This window comes from Saccopteryx bilineata, chromosome 4 (assembly GCF_036850765.1).
Source record: "Saccopteryx bilineata isolate mSacBil1 chromosome 4, mSacBil1_pri_phased_curated, whole genome shotgun sequence".
In the NCBI taxonomy this organism is placed as follows: domain Eukaryota; kingdom Metazoa; phylum Chordata; class Mammalia; order Chiroptera; family Emballonuridae; genus Saccopteryx; species Saccopteryx bilineata.
In genome coordinates this window covers 36,780,358-36,801,991 of record NC_089493.1, presented here as the reverse complement: position 1 = coordinate 36,801,991, position 21,634 = coordinate 36,780,358, and the positions used below count along the sequence as shown (strand labels likewise).

At 39.9% G+C, this 21,634-nt stretch overlaps 1 protein-coding gene across 7 annotated transcripts in view; it reads left to right on the top strand.

Annotated features, from left to right (window-relative positions):
* Positions 1-21,634, top strand: part of SYNE2 (spectrin repeat containing nuclear envelope protein 2) — a 351,348-nt gene that overhangs the window by 208,598 nt on the left and 121,116 nt on the right. For all 7 annotated transcript variants that reach the window (XM_066272842.1, XM_066272840.1, XM_066272839.1 and 4 more), the window contains exons 49-57: positions 1,369-1,694; positions 4,318-4,462; positions 5,682-5,900; positions 10,643-10,908; positions 12,567-12,735; positions 16,106-16,261; positions 18,613-18,753; positions 20,570-20,752; positions 21,475-21,612. In XM_066272842.1, the coding sequence (XP_066128939.1) occupies positions 1,369-1,694; positions 4,318-4,462; positions 5,682-5,900; positions 10,643-10,908; positions 12,567-12,735; positions 16,106-16,261; positions 18,613-18,753; positions 20,570-20,752; positions 21,475-21,612 (1,743 nt within the window). The remainder of the gene's footprint in view (positions 1-1,368; positions 1,695-4,317; positions 4,463-5,681; positions 5,901-10,642; positions 10,909-12,566; positions 12,736-16,105; positions 16,262-18,612; positions 18,754-20,569; positions 20,753-21,474; positions 21,613-21,634) is intronic.

The following is a 21,634-nucleotide window of genomic DNA, read 5'->3' as shown; positions in this document are numbered from 1 at the left end:
AATAGGTATAGATGCTTTAGAATGTAAAGTCATATTATGAACTGTAATATACTCTTTAAATTGGTACTCACAAATGTTGAGCAAATTGAGTATTTTTCTACTTAATATTTTTACTGAGATATAATTGACATACAATATATTAGTTTCATGATAATGATTCTGTATTGGTACATACTGTGAAATGGTCACTACAATAAGGCTAGTTAACATCTGTCATCATACAGAATTATAAATTTTTTTTTCTTGTGGGGAGAATTTTTAAGATCTACTCTCTTAGCAACTTTCAAATATGCAATACAGCATTATTATTTTTTTTTTTTTTGTATTTTTCTGAAGTTGGAAACGGGGAGGCAGTCAGACAGACTCCCACATGCACCTGACCGGGATCCACCCGGCATGCCCACCAGGGGGCAATGCTCTGCCCATCTGGGGCATCACTCTGTTGCAACCAGAGCCATTCTAGTGCCTGAGACAGAGGCCACAGAGCCATCCTCAGTGCCCGGGCCAACTTTGCTCCAATGGAGCTTTGGCTGCAGGAGGGGAAGAGAGAAAGGAGAGGAGGAGGGGTGGAGAAGCACATGGGCGTTTCTCCTGTGTGCCCTGGCTGGGAATCGAACCCGGGACTCCTGCACACCAGGCCGATGCTCTACCACTGAGCCAACCGGCCAGGGCCGCAATACAGCATTATTACCTATAGTTGCCATGCCACACATATATCCCCAGGACTAACTTATTTTATAACTGGAAGTTAGTAGCTTTTGACCCCCTGCTTCACTCATTTCAGCCCCCCACCCCACCTCTGACAACCACAGATCTGTTCTCTGTATGTTTCTCTACTTGATTTTAATACAGTTTCCAGAAGCAATGTACATTGATCCCCAAAATTATATAATTAGAGCTGGACTGGATGGGACCTTTAAAGGTACTTATTTCAACTAGTTATTTCAGTGAGAAGAAATTAAGTGATGTGTTCAAAACTAAAGTTAGTGGCATAGCCATTAATTCAAAACACAAGAGGGCTGGGTTTTTTTCTTTATTCACATTTTTTTTTAACAAGGATTCTTTAAGGTTTTATGCATTGTTTTATTTAACTCATGTCTAATCTAAGAGTTCTAGAGCAGGATCATATATCATTAGACATTATTCATAAGATTTATCTTTGAATTTAGATTAGATTTCCTTAGCAAATCGGGAAACAATTTTTCTTATGTAAACATTTTTAAATACTAGTCAAACTAAGAGTACAAGAAGTTAACTCTTATAAGACCCAGGGGTATATTATGAATACACCATGAAAATTTAAGAATGACAAAATCCCACAAGTTTAACAGTTTTGTCACAGCATATAATCATTTTTTCCCCCAACAGAATGTCTTAAATGATGCTTATGAAAATATGACACACTATCATGAGGCAGTCGCCAGGGCAACGGGGATCATCACCGCCCTTGAAGCCATCATCGCATCCTGTAGGGTAGACCTGGAGAATCCGGATGAGTCGCGGGAGATGCCTCGTAAACGAAAACAAGAGGAACTGGAATCCGCAATAGCAGACATCCAGGACCTCACGGAGAAGCTGGGTACCATTTCCAGCCCTGAAGCCAAACTCCAGCTGCAGGCTGCTTTACAGGAATTAGTTTCTAAGAACTCAGCCCTGAGGGAGGCAGTCAAAGTCAAGGAAGCTGAAATAGAAAGGTAGGTACTTCTTTCGGAAGGTAATGCTTTAAGAACATAAAATACAGACTTTTTACAATTAACATTGTACTCATCAGAAATAACTTGGAAAATATGAAAAAGTTAAAACACTACCTGAAGAAAACTGTAACAAATATTTTATTGTATTTATTTTATTTTTTCTTATTTAATATTGATTACATACAACAGAATATTTATACATGTTTGCATATAGTATAAAGAACAGTGATAAAACAAACAGCCTTGTACCTAAAGGTTCAAAGAGAGACATCATGACTTTTGAATTCTCTTGTGTGTTTCTTTCCTCTCTTCTCAGAAGTTACAGAAGTAATCTTTATCCTAAATATTTATCATTTCTTGGCTTTTTAAAATATTTTTACTACGTTTTGTTATTCCATTTACATGTATGTGTATTCTTCTGTGATGTCCCTTTTTTCAAACTCATCATTATGATCCTGAAGTTTATTCATGCTCTTGTCTGTAATAAAATGCAGTCACCCATCTATTGCTAGACATTTGGGTTGTTTCTAGTTTTTACATTCACAAATATTTTATCAGGAACCTTTTTAAGTGCAAGAGTTTTCCTTGGATATATACTTAGGATTGTGGTTGCCAGGTCACACACCTTAAATTTTTAATTTCATATCATTTTACTCATTTTTTTTTAAATTTTTATTATTTTTATTCAATGAAAGGAGGGAGGCAGAGACAGACTCCCACATGCACCCTGACTGGGATCCACCTGGCATGCCCACTAGGGGGCAGTGCTCTGCCATCTGGTGCTTTGCTGTGTTGCTCAGCAACCAAGCTCTTCTTAGCACCTGAGGCAAAGGCCAGGGAGTCATCCTCAGCACCTAGGGCCAACTCGCTCTAATCGAGCCATGGCTGCAGGAGGGGAAGAGAGAGAGAAAAGTGAGAGGGGGGAGGGGTGGAGAAGCAGATGGTTGCTTCTCCTTTGTTTCCTGACTGGCAATTGAACCCAGGACATCTAGACGTCAGGCCAACACTCTACCACTGAGCCAACCAGCCAGTGGCCACTCATTTTTTTTTTAATTTTTTTAATTTTATTTTTTTACATTTTTTTTTATCAAACCAATAGCATAATTAGTGTTACAGTTGTCCCATATCTTTGCTAACATTTGATGTTATGGGACTTCATTCTTGCCACACTGTTGGGTAGGAAATGATACCCTATTGTGGTTTTAGTTTGCATCTCTATTATTGCCCATGAATTTGAGCCTTTTTAAAAACAGTATTTCTTGTTTTTTTGTCTTTCCTCTTCTGAGAAATACTCGTTCAAGCTTTTACCCAATTTTTATCAGGTAGTCCATCTTTTACATATTGATTTGTAGGAATTTAGTCTACAGTTTGGAGGTTGGTTTTTTGTGGTTGTGTGTGCTACATATGTCTATACAAAAGGGGTCTCCTCTCAAACACCCATCCTGGCGTGAGTGCCAGGCTTTCTCTTCTGTCCCCAGCATTCCAGGAGAAGGTCAATAAAACAACTGCAGCAAATGCCATCAAAGTGAAAACGGCCCTAGAGCTTATCTTCTTGCTCTATATTCCTCCTTTTACTTAGTTCGAGGCCTCTGAATATTTTGTAATTCCTTGCCAGTCTGTTGTTGTGTTGTAAGCATTAAAAAAATACCTGATACTGAATTTTTAATTGTTTTCATTGGGAGATTTAGGCTATATTGTTTATATAATTTTACTCATGGTGTTTTTAAGTATATCAAAACATTATGCTGTATAAAAAAATATGCTGCCTTCTCTTTTACTATATAGCATGAGCTCTTTTTCTTATTGTAACGAAAGCTCCATAGAAGTAATAAGAATTTCTATATAATATTTTAAAATATATTTTGTTACACATAGAGTGCGTTTTAATTTTTCCATTTTAATTAATAATCTAGTAATAAAAGGATTTCATTGTGCCAAAGGTTTTTATCAGTTTTAGGATAAATTCCTCACACTGTATTAGGATCAGTTCCTTAAGATAAATTGCAAAAGCCAAATTAATGGATCACAAGATATGAACACTTTAAAGACTAAATGATTTTCTACAAGAATTGTACCAACTCATTAGCAGTGCCGAAGAATGCAGTTTTCCATTTTAGGTGTTTTGAAAACAGTCTTACCTGCCTGTTAGAGTTTTCATTAGTTTGACTGGTGGTGGCGCAGTGAATAGAGCATCGACCTGGAATAGCGAGATCCCAGCTCTGAAGCCCTGAGGTCACCAGCTTGAGTGTGGACTCATCTGGCTTGAGCGCGGGCTCACCAGCTTGAACATAGGGTCTCCGGCTTGAGCATGGGATCATAGACGTGACCCCGGGATCATAGACATGACCCTATGGTCGCTGGTTTGTGCCCAAAGGTCGCTGGCTTGAGCAAGGAGATACTGGCTAAGCTGGAGCTTCCTCCCTCACCCCAGTCAAGGCACATATGAGAAGCAATCAATGAACAACTAAAGTGAAAGGTAGTCAATGAAAGTTTGTTGAAATATACTGAATAACCAAAAGAGAATTACATTTGTTTTCTATTAAGTGTTCAAATTTATCTTGGTAAGTTCAGAATTAATTTATTGCACTAAGTAGAATTTAATATCACCTTTTTCCCTCACTAGATGTCTTGAGAACTACAAATGCTGTAAAAAACTTAAAGAAAAAATTGGTACTAACCTCAGCCAAATGGAAACAGTCCTCGGGCAGTCCATGTCCCTGTTGCCAGTGTCTTACAAAGAAGCTTTAGAACGCTTGGAACAGAGCAAGGTAAAAGTATTTGCAAATCTCCAGTAAGACCGGTGCAAAAAAAAAAAAAAAAAAATGGCAGAAAGCTAGTAGAGGTGGTAGGGAATGTGGCTCTGTTATGACCCACAGAGATCTTCACCCTGATTTGTGCACTTAAGGAAATTCTTCCAGCCAAAGGCCAGGGGGGGAAATGAAGCAATGGTTCTGAGAGAATGAATTAATAGTGGGGCTCCCAGAACAGTCCTCTCCCTAGTGGCATACCATCTTATTGACTGCTCTTTCTAAAACTTTACCTTCATATTATTTTGTTGATCACCGCTGGATCAGTGACACAGAATCAAATGCAGCTATCCTAAGTGCTACATTCTGGTTACTTCTTATACTCTATTACTAAGCAATTTTAGTTTTTGCTTATTTTGATCTGTTAGAGTCTATGGTATGGTATTATTAGGATGAGAATGTATCATCCACCGGGTATGAGAACAAATGTTGGAGACTTTCAGGAGTTAAGATGTTACTTTATTGGCCAGTTTAACCTGCGCAGGGGCAAACTCCCAAGATGTCCGGAGACACGGTGCCCACAAGGAGCTGCAAACGGAAGCCACACCTGGAGCTTACAGCCAGGCCCTTATATATCCTAAGTGAGCAAGCATAGTACAGAAGCAGATGTGGCAGTTTAGCTATTGGCTAGGGAAGTCACACGCAGCATAGCAACAGGGGCCAGCATAGCAACAGGGGCCGGTTTTAGCTTAGTGGCGAATTTCAAACATAAACTTCTGAAAAGGGTCTCTGACCTTCTTTGTTCTCAGCCTCACAGTAGCCATATCAGCACTTACTGTTCCTTCAATAGTTACACTCTTTGCAACACTCCCTGTTCCTTCAATAGTTACACTCTTTGGCAGCCCCAGTACTCCCTGAATCTAACAGAGAACATTTTTGAATCATCTGTGCTGCACATCCATGCCAAAAGAACACACACACACATACATACATACACGAACTAAAATCTCAGTGGTTTATGGGTCATTATTTGTCGCCATAGTTTTAAATTCACGTGCAATCCAGTAATACATAGATAATCCTCATCTGTCTCAGATTGGCTTTCAAAAGGACTAAAAATTAGGTCATGAAACAGTTGTGGGTGATTTAAAATAATTTATTGTTCAAAATTCTAAAAGGTTTATAACATTCACAAAGATGAATAGATGTTATATTCCTCCTATCCCTTTTCTTTCTTAAGAGCTTGGTGTCAAATCTTGTATCAACCAAAGAAGAGTTCGTGAAACTCCGGCGGGTCCTCAGACACCTGAGACCTGCCTTCCCAGGCGATGATGGCAGAGGTTTGCTCGGGACCACGCTGGCTCTGTGGGAGAAATGGCTGAGCTTGCTGGAAGCTGCTAAAGAGTGGGAGATGTGGTGTGAAGAACTGAAGCAAGGGTGGAAATTTGTCAGTGAAGAAGTGAGTGCTCCCTTCCCAACAGTCAAACCGTAGTTTTTTTAATAAGCATCACTTAAACTGTTTCGTTGCTTTCATTTGGTTTTTATATACAGCAGGTCCTCAACCTCTAGCATTTGTTTACGTCACATGCGTGTAACACATAAATGTTTATAGAAGTCAGGTCCCAGTAAAATAATCTCCAAGAGCTGATTCAAAACTTTTTCATAATCGCAGAACATTTTTTGGTACCAGATAATTCTTAGAAATTAACAACTATTTGTTCATTTGAGATTTAAAATCTTTATTGTGCAGATAAATTAAGCTCTCTTCAAAATAACTCTCTCTACCTGGCACTAAAGATTAGAATTAGGTAGTATTCATAATAATGAACTACTTTGGAAATTAACTACAATTGTTAACTAAGATAATTAACTGTAGTTGTAAAGTATGGATGGGCCTTAAAAATATCTGGTGTTTTTTCTGAAAACCATCTCAAAGAAACCTCCATAATATATATATATATCAATCACACATGTTAAATCCAACCATGTTTCAGGACTTACACGTCACGTATATTTAGAAAGAAAATCTTAATAGCATAAAATTATCTTAGGGTACTCTTTAATTCTTTAATCTGTCCAAAGGACAAGATATAAATGAGGTACAAATCAGAACATTAAATGAAAATTCTTCTCTCTTATTCATGTCAAAATTCTGGGTTAATTTACTTGAGAGAGAAATATACTAATCAGTGATCCACTCGAGGTAGGACACATGCTTTGGGATTTAAATGTTTAGTACTACCATATTTTCTAGCTTAAAACTTAACAGTCTTGAAACTGAATAGCATTTTGGTGATGCTGGTGGGGTTTGTTTAGTAAATAGTCTCTTAAAACTCTAAGAAACACTGTAAAGTATACTTTTAGCAGGACAGCTAGCCTCCAGTTCTTTTTCATTCATAATGGCACTGTTGATTGCGTTTGTACCATGGGCTGTGTGCTAGGAGGCGGTTCTCACATGATGCCACTGAGTCCTTGCATTACCCTTAGGAGTTATTTCCATTTTATTGGTGGGGAGACTGAGGCACTGAGATATTGAAGTTGGCACCAGACCTCCCAGCTAGTGATTCAACTGTAAACTCCTGTGGGCTGGGACCACAGGGCTTTGTGCTTAGTGGGCACTTAGTAAATATTTTTTGAATGACATCTCTTATTCAACCCCAGGTCTAAAGCTAATCCTAAGCTTTTGTTCTTTTTATTTTATTGTAGAGACATTGTTTCCACTGCTTTATACCTATTTGAAATTATATTAATTCAGGCCCCATTCACTTAGAACTTTGTAAGTATTCATAAAGCACTTGACAATACCTGCTAACAAAATGTGTTTTTCAAAGAGTAGTGAAAACAAAATATGTCCTCATGTAATAACACAAGCTAACACTTAATGGGTGCTTATTGAACGTTATGTCATAACATAGTTCTAAGCTCTTGACATATATTATCATTTGTCCTTAGAAGAATCCTATGATGTAGATATTTTTATAATTCTCATATTATAGATGAGGAAAGTGAGACAGAGAAATTGAGTAATTTGCCCAAATTCACAAGTGAGTGATAGAAGCCGATTCAGATTTACCCTCTGGGGTTTAACCGCTAAACTATTAGCTTAAATGATATTTACACACCAAATTGATGTAAGGTTTTAAGTAGCTTTTATCCAGTCAATGAAAACTATATCATTTAAAGATCTGTACATGCAAGATCTGTTCGCATGGTTGTGAACTTATATGTGACAAAATGAATTTCTGTTTTTAAAATGACTGTAGTTATAGAATAATCCAGTATCTTTATGGATAAATCACATAAATGGATTTTTTTAAAACAAGCTGTTTACTTTTTACAAATTCAAAATCAATTTCAATTTTGATTAACTTTTCCTCCTTAAAATCTTAGCTCTCTGTTTTCTTAAACATAATTTGCTTGATTTAATTACTCATTTCTGGTTATTCAAAATCATCATTTTATGCTACAGTGATCATAATGTGCTAGAATAAAGTCATGTCTTCAAAGATAATGAGAGGTATAATGCTCGTTTCTTCCCTTGTACCAAAAGTCCAAAGGGCCTTTCTGATTTAGTTCCTATTTCTGCTGGTTACAGGACATCCTGTCTCCTTCACTGTCTGTACTTATGGTGCAATTATGGCTTCTTCTCCCTTTCTGGACTTTACTTTTTAACTGATTGTGAATCTGAAACTTTTATAACCAATTTCGTTAGAATTATGTGTCCAAGAAAAATCATCCTTGGGCTGCAAGCCTCTTGTAGGTAGGAGCTTGGATGCATGATCTTTGTGGAAACTCTTTTCCTGATTTGGGCTATAGTCACCCATTTTGGTGTAAAGTTTGTTGAATTTTGACAAGTTTATACAGTCATATGACCACCAACAAAATCAAGATTTAGTACGTTTTTTTCATCACCCCAAAAAGTTCCTTTGTGTGTCTTCGGTAAGCCTCTCCTTCCAGCACCTCCAGCCCGTGGCAACCATTGTTTTTACTTTTCCAAAATGTCACACAGATGGACTCGGATAATTCATGGTCTCTTTTCACTAAGCGTGATGCATGTGAGACTCATTCATATGATTCTTGGATAATATTCCACATGGGTAACATGTATGACAGTTTATCCATTGGAAAATTGCCTAGCTTTTGAGTAAAATTGTTGTCCTAATAAAAATTCTTCCTCACCTTTGTTTTCTGCTCCTTAGTCACTTACCAACTCAGAGTAGACAGCAGAGCCACAGCGGGCTTGCAGGCAGGTGGTTTGTTTTGGAAAGTGATCCTAGGGAACGGGAGTGGGCAACTAAGAGAACTGAAACAGGAAAGGTCAGAGCCTTGAATTGATTTACTTTATTGGGTCCTGGTGGTTTCGATTGCCTATTGACAGTTATCGCCAGGCACAGAAGCACCAAGAGATGCTCCATTAAGTCCCGGTTTATAGACATAGTTCTCTCAACCCAGGTGCAGGTTGGAAACCCTAGATGTACAATTACTTCTGTCAGTAGAGCAATTCCTTTCTGGGCATGCTGGTCCTGTGGCAGGAGGGCTGCAGTGGGACCCCGTGGAACCTTGATCTCATCCCTAGTGGAAATATACCTGCCTGCCAGAGAGCCAAGACTTCTAATGCAATTGAATTTAGGTTTGAGGGGATGAAAAGCACAAATTTCGTAACTATGTCCCTTGGAGAGGGACCAGTCTACACCTGTACCCATGTATCCCAGCGATTGGGACTCAACTAGATTATATGGCCAAGGTGGCGGACAGCTTATACCACAATCCAATCCTGGTGCAGTGCCTTCTTTTCTCCAGAGGCCCCTCAGCCTTGGCCGTGTCCTGATAAATGGACCAGAGCTATATTTCCAAGTTTAGCACATGCTTCCTTCAAAAACACTAGACTCACCCAGCACGGTGCCTCTGAACAACTTGATATTTGCCTTATAGAGGTTCTCCCATGCCCCAGACCAGGGGTCCCCAAACTTTTTACACAAAGGGCCAGTTCACTGTCCCTCAGACCGTTGGGAGGGCCAGACTATAAAAAAAAACTATGAACACACTGCACATATCTTATTTTAAAGTAAAAAAAACAAAACAGGAACAAATACAATATTTAAAATAAAGAACAAGTAAATTTAAATCAACAAACTGACCAGTATTTCAATGGGAACTATGCTCCTCTCACTGACCACCAATGAAAGAGGTGCCCCTTCTGGAAGTGCGGTGGGGGCCGGATAAATGGCCTCAGGGGGCCGCATGTGGCCCGCGGGCTGTAGTTTGGGGACCCCTGCCCCAGACCATTGGGCCCCTGGGGACTTAATTGATGCTGGAATTCCTAAATTTTCATGGATTTTATTTTCTACCCCCTGGCATCCAAGTCCTTGTTCATCATTTGACTTACCATGATCTCATAAATGTAATCGGCCAGCATGATGCACAGTAACATCAAGATTGCAGGATGCCTGACTGGCTCAGAATATAGAGGAGGGTCCGCCACGCCGGGGCCGGTGTGATCAACGGGCATGCAGCTGACGGAGAGTCAGAGGGCTTGCGGAGATGCAGAAGAGGGATCTGATTTCCTTCGTCTTCGTTCTGAGTTCAGGGCTGATAGAACTTCAGTTTCCATATATGTGATGGGTTAGGGAATGCATTTCTGGGTTCTGCACAGAGCTGTCAGTCAATACATGATTAGTTCAGTAATTCGGGCTACTTCCTCCTTGGTGTAGGTGTCAGGGTAATGAGCACATAGTGGACTTACTGTTTTGAGTGTAGAGGGATCAGATGTGAAAGGAAAGAGAACTGTAGAACAGGTATCCAGTAGTTGCCAACCTTATACTTCGTGGATGCAGTTTGGTGGAGCTCATTCAGGAGAAATGATTGCTCGATGCAGCTAAAACCTGAAGGTGAAATTATTTATGAAAGTACTCAACAGTGTTTCCTTCAGCTCATAAGAGCAGTACTTCATTATCATCACACATCTACAGGATCAGTAGCTGGGAACTATGGGATTCTGATATTGGAGGTATAATATCCTCAGCTGTAAGAAGGCAAATACTACTTCGAAGTAGGATGTGTGGCATGTGGAGCCCTTTGAAAACCAGTCCGCAAATAAGGTTGCCAAGGTATATTTTCAGTCCTGATATGGTAAGACTAGATTTTAGTCTTTATATGGTAAGACTACTTATTTTAGTTCTCTTTGTGTGTTTGCTGAGTTAGGTTGAAAGAGAAGCAATTATTTTAGATAATCTTCAAGAGGAACTCCCCGAAATTTCCAAAACAAAAGAGGCAGCCACCACCGCGGAGCTCTCTGAGCTGCTAGACTGCTTAAGCCACTATGAAGAGAGCGTGGAGAAGCAGCAGCTGCTGCTGACCCTGCTCCTGCGGCGCGTGGGAAGCATCCGGAGCGCTCCGGGCCGCGCAGGCGCAGTGGAAACTGTTCCGGCGCTTCAGGAGATTACGTCTATGCAAGAACGATGCAATAAGTAAGATTTGATGAAAAACTATTAAAGAAGCATGTCTGACAACTCGGGTGTAAAATTTTGAAAATACTAAATTTCAGGAATATAAAATTACAGTAATGACAAATTGAGTTGTCAACACAGAAAAGTATAGAAAGGGATAATAATGAGAATTATAACAAGCACATGTTCTTGGTATTACTGAAGATGAATACACTTTATTTTGTCTTTCTGCTTGCTGTTTTTCTCACTTAGTAATACATATGATAGGAACTTTAGACAATGCGGGACAGTATAAAGATTAATATAAAACCCACCTTTAACTTGACCAGGTGGTGACACTGGATAGAACATTGGACTGAAACGCAGAGGACCCAGGTTCGAAAACCCAAGGTCACCAGCTTGAATGCAGGCTCACCAGCTTGAGCCCGGGGTTGCTGGCTTTATCATGGGATCATAGACATGACCCCATGATCGCTGGCTTGAGCCCAAAGGTCACACTGGTTTGAACAAGAGGTCACTCACTCTGCTGTAGCCCCCCATCAAGACACATATGAGAAAGCAATCAATGAACAACTAAGGTGCCGCAATGAAGAATTGATGCTTCTCATCTCTCTCCCTTCCTGTCTGTCTGTCCCTGTCTGTTCCTCTGTCTGTCCTCTCTCTGTCTCTGTCACACAAAAACCCAAAAAACCCACCTTTAATTTAACTACTCAGCAACAGCCACTGCCATTCACTTTTTTCTCGTCTTTTAACTTTGCAATGATTATCTTTTTAAACAAGTTGTGAACATAATACTATACTGTTCTGTGTTCTGCTGAATCACTTGTCAGCATATCATGTTTATTTGTCTATACAGATGAAACATAACTGTATAATTTTTCATCATGTGGACATGCCGTAATTTATTTATAACTTATATTTAGTTAGTTATTTCTGCTTAATTTCTGCTTTCATTGATTCTTATATGTGCCCTGACTGGGGATTGAATCCCACAACCTTGGAGTTTCAGGACAATGCTCTAAACAACTCAGCCAGGGCTGCCATCATTTACTTAAGAACTTCTAATATTGAACCTTTACATTAAATGTATATATTTTTACTTTAATAAAAGCACTGTAGTGAATATTTTTTATGCCATAATCTCTGTCTGCATCTGTAATTAATTAAGAAAGATGCTGAGAAGCAGAGTCATTGAGTCAAAGGGTATAGTAAATTTACAGGCAGAGCTACGTAGTGAACACTCTCAGGAAAGATTTTACCCACTTAAACTACTCTACTGATCGGGTGGTTATAGTCACAGCAAACGGGGTCAGCTGAGAGAAAAAGGCTAGTGGAGTAGTCTGTCCCCAAGCATCTACCCATGTCTCTATTCACACCTGTAGGTCATGTTTGGTTAAACTCAAGGATTACATGGAGAAAAAGAGCAGAGATATGGCAAGTGTTAGGTAAAGTATGAAAAGAGGGTATTCTGAGGTTAAAGGTTTGGAGAGGTTTTTAATTGAGTGCTAGAATTTTATATATGTTTGTATATGCAATATATAAATCCTTGAAAGTGGTGGTACTTTTCTCTTAGAAAAAAACTTTTGTGAGCTATGCAGACATTTTGTTAATTGTTAAAATAAACTGTTACACAGATGAGCAGGATAGATGAACAATTTTATTTTGATGCTCTTTTTTAGGCTCTTTCAGAAAGCTGAAAAAAATAAGGAACTGATACAGAATGAAATCCAAGAGAGACATTCTTTCACAAAAGAAATAATTACTTTGAAGAATTTATTTCAACAGACCACAACTTCTTTCCAAAATATGGAATTACAGGACCACCGAGAAAAGGCAGAACAGTTTGAGGTGAGTCAGAAATGAACTTCTGGATGGGGCTGTTACAGGATTGTAGTCTTGACTCCAGAGTCCTTGGGACAGAGGTGATTCAGTGACTAGAGTGGAGGGAGCAGTTCAGGAACAAGGAAAGCACATTTAAAGGCCCTGTAGCACGGTGTGGGCAGAGCCACAGAAGAGGACCAGTGTGGTTGGATAGCAGGGTTGGAACCAGGTTGGAAAGTAGTCCAGTCTGGACCAAGCAGCCCTTTTTCAACCACATTTACATGTGTTTGGAAAACAAGGGCTTCAGACCACTCTTGAGTAGCATGTTAGACAACTCATGTTAGAGGATGTAATATTATAATTCTGATATGGTGGAGCTGTTTTTCCTTACGAACACTTCTGATGGAAAACGTGTGGGCTCCCACCCCACACAGCAACCTAATTCTCCAACTCCTGTACACCAACTGGGTGTCCTATAATTCAGTTCAGTTCTGACACCCACTACCAGGACTTGAATAGGTTAGGCTGCCCCCACTTTACATACCACATGGCTAGTCCCAGGCCTCTGGTGCTTCTGACTGGCAGGCCGTCTATGAGGAGCTCTTATGTCCCCCTCCTCAGGTTCAGTAATTTGTTAGAATGGCTCACAGAAGTCAGGAAAGCACTTGACTTACTATTACCGATTTACTATAAAGGAGACAACTCAGGAACAGCCAAAGGGAAGAGATGCATAGGGCAAGGTACAAAGGGAGGCAGGGGGGTACGGGCCTCGTGCCTTCACTGTGTGTGCCATTCTCCTGGCACCTCCACGTGTTAACCAGTGCCAGAGCTCTCCCCACCGGATCTTTAGGGGTTTTTATGGAGGTTCCCTTACGTAGGCATGATTGGTTAAATTATTGTTCATTTGTGATTAACTCAACCCCTAGCCCTAGTGGATGGGAAGTGGAGCAGAAATTTTGTTCCTGCTGTTACCAAACTAAAGGGGTTCATTTGCCTGCGCACACCAAAGCCCAGTCAAACATGAACAGGGGTTTGTAGCAAAAAAAAAAAAAAAAAGCAAAGATTAATTAGTTAAAGAAATGGCACCAAACCTGGAGTTACAGGTGAGCGTTGCTCTAAGACCCGGCCCCCTGGTGACTTCTAGGGGATGGGTTGTATAGGGGGAAAGTCATTAATCATGGTGACTAAGGGAGTTAGGGTCCTGGTTAGAGCTGTGGTCTCTATTGATTGTTCAGTACTAGGGTAGGGGGTCGTGATCATTGCATCTGGTCCTGATGTCAGCCCTGGCATTGCTGTCTGGTTTTGCAGTGGTGTGGTTGGTGGTGTGGTTGGAGGGGGTCGGTCCTCTTTGCTGGGTCTAGAGCTGAAATACAACTGAGGCCTAGATGTTATCTTCAGTCTGACTGAAACTCTCTCTGTGGTCAACAGACCTGAGGCTTTGTTCCTAAGGTTATTTGATGCAGACCAGAACCTCAGTGTCCTGCAGGCTTAATGATTAAAGGAGTGCAAAGGAGAGGGAATTGGGGGGTCAGGGTGCACCTAGGCTGCACAAGGCCAGTTTGAATCAGAAGGAAAGGAGAAACTGTCAGATTTGAAAATATAAAGTTTCTGCTTGGTTAAGTGCTTGGTTCCTCCAGCCACCAGCTGTCATCCTGAAGCTATCTAGGGACACCCCAAGAGTCATCTCATTTGCATAAACTCAGGGTTTAGTTGAAAAATAAATAACAAAAGACGCGGCCCTGGCCGGCTGGCTCAGCGGTAGAGCATCGGCCTGGCGTGCGGGGGACCCGGGTTCGATTCCCGGCCAGGGCACATAGGGGAAGCGCCCATTTGCTTCTCCACCCCGCCTCCTCCTTCCTCTCTGTCTCTCTCTTCCCCTCCCGCAGCCGAGGCTCCATTGGAGCAAAGATGGCCCGGGCGCTGGGGATGGCTCCTTGGCCTCTGCCCCAGGCGCTAGAGTGGCTCTGGTCGCGGCAGAGCGACCCCCCCAGAGGGGCAGAGCATCGACCCCTGGTGGGAAGAGCATCGCCCCTGGTGGGCGTGCCGGGTGGATCCTGGTCGGGCGCATGTGGGAGTCTGTCTGACTGTCTCTCCCCGTTTCCAGCTTCAGAAAAATACAAAAAAAATAAAAAAATAAAAAATAACAAAAGACGCTCCTCTCACCACATTTAGGTCATTTCAAGAGTTGGGGAAGCTGTGCTGGAAACCAGCAATGAAAACCAAATGTGTATATTACATGCCCCTGCATTATTTGTGAACTGATTTCTTTCCAGGGTGATCTCATACTCCAGTCCAGTGGTAACAGGCAAAAATGATATTTAGAAGTTTATTCAAAAGTCACATGCTGTTGTTAATCAGAGTTGCTTATCCGTGTTGAAAAAGGAAAGTTACTGTCCCCCCCAGAAGCAGTCGTCTCTGGGAGGCCATCTGTGTGCAGCTCTGAATGAAGACTTGTACTCCCTGCTCAGTCTAGATAAACCAGGCTGACACCAGACCTCAAACCCCACCTTTGTCTGACTGGCACTGTCCTTTAACTTTCCCTCTCTAGATTGTTCTCAGCTGAGCATTAAGAAAAGGAAAGCTATGACACATCATGGAGTCATTCAAAATTGTAATCATTCTCCAGGGCAGTGACTCAGTCCATTAACACAGATAAAGCTGCCGGGACAGCTCCTCTCAAAACAAAACAAACCCCCAAAAGCCACTGCAAAGTCAAAAAGTATTTTTCCACTTGGTCTTTGGGAAACTTTCCCAAACAAATGAGTTTCTCCTTTATAATTAGTGCAGGAGAACGCGGATCAGATTGTGTTTCTAGGGCACAGCCAATAGACTGTTTGTTCAGGTTTCTTTTATCTCCTGAAACCCACATTCTTTGCCTGGAACTGGAACCCACCTTTTTGAAAGAAGCAGAGCTCTGCTGGGTTGTCTAATTACCTGAAAGGAGACACTTTTGCTTCAAGCATAAGGGCTTTTAGTGGCCTTGAATCATTGTGATGATAATGTAGGAAGAAGCAGAAATGGCAACAAGTTAATAACAACAACAAAAAAAAACCCCACTTCTTTGAAACATTTTGCTACTTGCAGCTTTTTTAGATCAAGGCTGCCACTGAGATCCAGTTAAATCCTAGAGGCCCTTTAGAAGCAGGAGATGTTGTAATGTCTTTTCAGGACAATGGTTTGACACTGTGAAGAGATATCAGGTTTAATTCTTACAAATTAGAAAGCATCATCTGACCAAAAGGAGTATCTCTCAGGCTTAATCAGCTTGTATCAATAGTGAGGTTTTGTCATGCAAAATGTGCTCATTTAAATCATAAGGATGTACTGGAAGGCTGCTTTTATTTTGGGAGTTCTTTCCCTCATCCTGTGTGTATTGAAACTCTCTTGATGTTTTTAGGAGCTTCAAAGCATTTTTCAGAAAGGGAAGCTAACTTTTGAGAATATTATGGAAAAACTCCGAATCAAGTATTCTGAAATGTACACCATAGTTCCCGCAGAGCTTGAATCCCAGGTGGAAGGATGCAGAAAAGCTTTGGAAGACGTAGAGGAGAAGGTAATAATACTGTCTGTACTGGTGTTATTATTTATGGAGTTGAATGGATACGAAGAAGGAAATATCATTTAATGTCATTTTCCTTTACCCTGATTTCAGCTCTAACGTTTTACAGAGTTTAGGTAAGTGATAATACTGTATATTGAATACTGAGATGAAATTGCTCCAAACTAGGGATATAAAACACAGATGAGGTAATCTGTTTCTTTTTAGTTGTCAAGGTGCTTAGTTTTTCTTCTCTTGCATTTAAAAATGGATTATCTTTCACTTGACTTCTTCTTTAAACTGGACATCACTTAAAAATTACAGACATGAATAATACTTTGTTTTAAAACATATTCCCTGTGTACATTTTGAAATAGCAACCAAGGGCAGTAAGAAGACAGATTTCACAAGTCACTAGGAATAACACTTAACATGCAGTGTCTTTCTAATAATGGTAGTGATGCAATTCTCATAAATCATACCTGGGAAAATATTATTCCTGAAAGTCCAGGTTAGAAGAACAAATGGGTAATTTTATAGTATAGGCATAGGCATTTAACAAGGCAATGTTACTGAATTGTAAAAAAGCAGCCCAAATCCAACCCAAGAAAATTCTGTTCTATTCAGCATCCACAGAAGAATTTTCATACTGTTTTTTAAAGCCTAGACTATCTCTTAAGTTAGTAAATAAAATAGATATTAAATGCACACACGAAAATAATATTTCCAAGTTGGTTAACTTATATGCTGATTTCTTAGGAAAGTCTAACCTATGTAAAAAGCTTGTAAATTCCTAAGATGTCTTTATATGAAATCTTGCTGATTTATCCTGCAATAGAATCTGTATGACGTACTTTCTCAAGAATCATGTGCTGTTGTTGATTTTATTTTAAGAGAAAACTAAATGTTCTGTGAGAAACTAAATTTGTTTTGGTGAATACTTAAGGTGAAAATCCTTAACAAAGTGAATTAAGCATCAATATCCGTCTTTTGACTTTAAGTTTGGAAATTTCTGCTGTCACTTACATATTTGTAACAAACAGTAACTGATTTCTACTGTGTGATATTCCTAAAGGCTCCGGGCAGCAGAGGGAGTACCGTTCTTTATAATTCAGAGAGCAGCATACTTTTCCTAAATCATCATCTCTCCTGATGTTTCAAAATGGTGTTCATTATTACCAGGAAAATAGCTGCCTACAATGTCAGAGAACTTCATTTTGTGGTCATTTGTTACATAGCAATAAAAGGTATACAGCAATAAAAAGCCTAGTACAGGATAAATTTTTTTTTTCTAAAAGTCTTAACTGTGGTATGGTCTGTGAAATAAAAATATATATACCATATGAAAGTATCAACAGCTTGATGCTGCGAAAAGAGCCTGGACTCATGCGTCTGGGGCTTCTAGGGACAAGTTCAGCCACTACCTTGATATGTGACCTTAATGTAACCAAGTCATTTAACCTGTGTTTAGTTTCTGCATCTGTGTACTATTTTGATTGGAATGTTCTAGTCTCAATGGTTGTCCAGATATAGTGGTTTTAAAAAGAGTTCAAGGATTATACAGAAGCATAAAATGTTAGTTATTTAGTGGCTGCTGAAAGAAAACCTTATCAACATAGCTTAAAAAAATAACCAAGAACACAGACTAATTGGGTATTTGAAAAATGATACATTCAACATTCACTTATTATCTTTCCTAGCCCGTTATTTTCTTAAGGAAGTCCTTCAGATAAAATAAAAAAAATTACAGTGTTTAGCAGCTAGATTTCTGATTGCTGTGAAAACTGCAATTCACTGGAAACATTCACACAGAGAAAACTAAATTTTGTGCATCTTCGAAGTTGTTTTACCCTAATGAATATTAAGGCAGAAATTACATTTTTTAACTCAGCTTAAGAGTAAGTTTGATTTTATTGAAAACATTTCTATACAGAGGATTTTTTCATAAAATGGAGAGACTGTATAGTAAATAATTGATCTCTCAGAAGTTCTTTCATATCATTTGCTCTAGCACATTGGGGTATGTTTCAAACAGTTCACTCAGTAGTTTTGCCCAACAGAACACATATCTGTAAGAGTATACTGTGGATTACATTCAACAAATTTGTGTTTGTTGGTTTCCTTTTCTTTCTTTAGGTTACATTTAACAGATCGGGTCAGCACAGCTGTCATTTCCTACTCTGCTCATGAACCCTCTCATTAAAGCATTAGCCAGTATGGTTTGGATTTTTTCCCAGAACCCTTAAAAGATTTTTTTTATAAGTAAAAACACATAACAGTGTGACTAACTCTTTTATCATTTAAACTTGTGAAGAGAGTGCAGAAAACGTCTCTAAACCAAATGTCTCTTTCTCCCGTTGTAACAGATTAGCAGTGAAATCTTGAAAACTTCACCATCATATGCAATGAGTAGAAAAATAGATGAAATTAACAACGGGCTTCATAATGTTGAAAGGATGTTGCAGCAGAAAAGCAAAAATATTGAGAAAGCTCAAGAAATTCAAAAGGTAACATCCCCCTATGACATCCTTCAGCATTTGGTATTCTACCTGTTCATACGTCATCACGGGATGGGCTCTTGGGATTGATCTGAACTACAGCGAGCCCAACCCAGATCCACAGGGCCACCTATACTGAGAGGGTCACCTGCAAAAGCTTGGTGGAGAAAGTTGCATTTAAGAATTGTTCTGTTTTTTTCATGGTGGGAATATACCCAACCCCCTGAGAGTTTGTGATTGTGATTGTGAACTACTGGCCTTTTCACAAGTAAAGGAGAGTAAAATCTTATCTTAGTGGCCCTGGCCGGTTGGCTCAGCGGTAGAGCGTCGGCCTGGCGTGCTGGGGACCTGGGGCCACCCGGGTTCGATTCCTGGCCAGGGCACATAGGAGAAGCGCCCATTTGCTTCTCCACCCCAACCCCCTCCTTCCTCTCAGTCTCTCTCTTCCCCTCCCGCAGCCGAGGCTCCATTGGAACAGGGATGGCCCGAACACTGGGGATGGCTCCTTGGCCTCTGCCCCAGGCGCTGGAGTGGCTCTGGTGGGCGGAGCATCGCCCCTGGTGGGCTTGCCAGGTGGATCCCGGTCGGGCGCATGCGGGAGTCTGTCTGACTGTCTCTCCCCGTTTCCAGCTTCAGAAAAAAATGAAAAAAAAAAATCTTATCTTAGTAAGATTGATATAAAAATATTATAAATACATAAATATAAATCTATAAAGCAAAGGCTTACCTATTTCTATGCTGGAGCAAGTCTTAAAGTCTTTAGTTTTCTAAAGTGAAATAATATTGGTGAATAAAATATGGAACATTTATGAAACTGATTTGATTAAAAACAGTTCAGTGGGATTATATGTCAATTGTAATTGAAAATAAAAATATACTCGGATAAGCAAATAAAAATATAGCAATAAGAAAAATATTTCAATAGGATTTGAACAATATTAGCAACTTTTCTTTAGACTGTAAGGGGAAACAGGAAAATAGAAATTCCAATTTTATTTCCCTTGTAAAATGTCTTCAAAAATAAAGCCTTAGGTAAAACAGTACATAAACATACTATTCCCCCTCTTAACTCCCAAGTAAAATCTGCATATAAAGAGCATTCTTATTCTAATCTACATTATAAAAAAATTTTCTAATATGAATGGAGACTTTTATAAATAGATCAGAATATGACTCACCATTGGACAAAATTTTGGACTCTTAATAAATAGAGAAATCTAATTTAAGCAGTAAGCTAGAAATTATGTTCTTTAGCAAATATTAAGTAAGAATTAAATATTTTACCTTTGAGATGTCCTCTGGCCAGACAAGTCCATGTTTGAACCCAACTTATCAGTTTCTTGAATATGCTGATACACATGGCTAGAATTTGCTGCCACTGCATTAATTCTGAGTTGAGCAGATACTTTATTTTTATTAGTTTTATTTTTGTACTTAATAAAAATTCTAAAAAGTCCGTGTATGTACTGGTTTAAAGAGGTTTAAATATTAACTGAAGCCCCTTTTGAACATAATGTTAACTCATCACTCTTGAAAGATTAGGGTCGTGTTGACCTTGTTTGGTGTCATTTATCTCCGGAAATGTCCAGGTCTTTCTGCTCCTTTGTAGCTCATTTGTACTGAAATGAATACTGTCAGACGTAAGAGACCTCGGAAAAACTGTTTTTCGGTTTCAGTCACAAGTGATTGCTGGACGTATGTGAATAACTCTGCCATGGTATTGTTTTGGTAACATTGACAAATGCAAATAGCATGTGAACACGAGGAATTAACACAAGAAACTGTGATACCTGCATTCAGATTAACTGATGATTTTCTTTTCCAGAAAATGTGGGATGAGCTAGATCTCTGGCATTCCAAGCTAAATGAGCTGGATTCTGAAGTTCAAGACGTTGTTGAACAGGATCCAGGACAGGCTCAAGAATGGATGGATAAGTTGATGGTCCCTTTCCAGCAATATCAGCAAGTGTCACAGAGAGCGGAAACCAGAACTTCCCAGTTAAATAAGGTGCGGCAATACCATGTGATGGCTGTGTATAGCACGTAGTGGTATTGAGATGGATTTAAAACAGAACAAAAACATATATTCAGAGGCATTTGATTTCCTTCCAATTGTCCGTTTCAGGATTTGAAGCTAGAGCCACATGGTAGGTTCACGTGGGCACTGAGGGGACAGGCAGGAAGTTTTATTGGACAGTCAGAGCCCAGCATAGCATTTCTGGCAGGCAGTCTCAGGAGTCCAGGGAGGGAGCCAGCAACAAGAAAGAATGTCGTTCGGAACAAGACATCTCTCTTTCCCTTCTAAGCAAGAGTCATGAGTGGGTGACTGGTCCGTGTGACCTTACAAGCATGAGGCAGGGTCCTAGTCTCAGAGGCACTGGGATATTATAGGACAAGGCCCTATACAAGAGGACAAAATACAAATCCACTTTTCAGACGAAGCATACATTGAGAACCAGACTAGTTGCAAGGCTAACTCAAAACCCTTACAGAGCCCTTGCTTTGGGGTAGAATTTGTTAAGTCTTTTCAGCTATGGTCAGGATTAGTCTTAAAAGTTGGACAGATCAGAACTGGAGGGGGGGGTGGGCACGTGGCCCCAGCCTTGGGGAGTGGAGCCCTGCAAGGCTGATATGCCACCGAGTAACAGCATGAATTCTTCATTCAAGAACCATTCAGCTCAAGCAGAAGGCATCAGTCAGACTGAGTTTGGTACCACCTCTCTTTCACAGGCCACAATTAAGATGGAGGAATATCATGACCTTTTGAAGAGCACTGAGGCCTGGATAGAAAACACCAGCTGTTTGCTGGCTAACCCTGCCGATTATGACTCTTCAAAGACCCTGAGTCACCACGCTAGCACCCTTCAGGTAAGTGTTCTTTCAGTGTCTC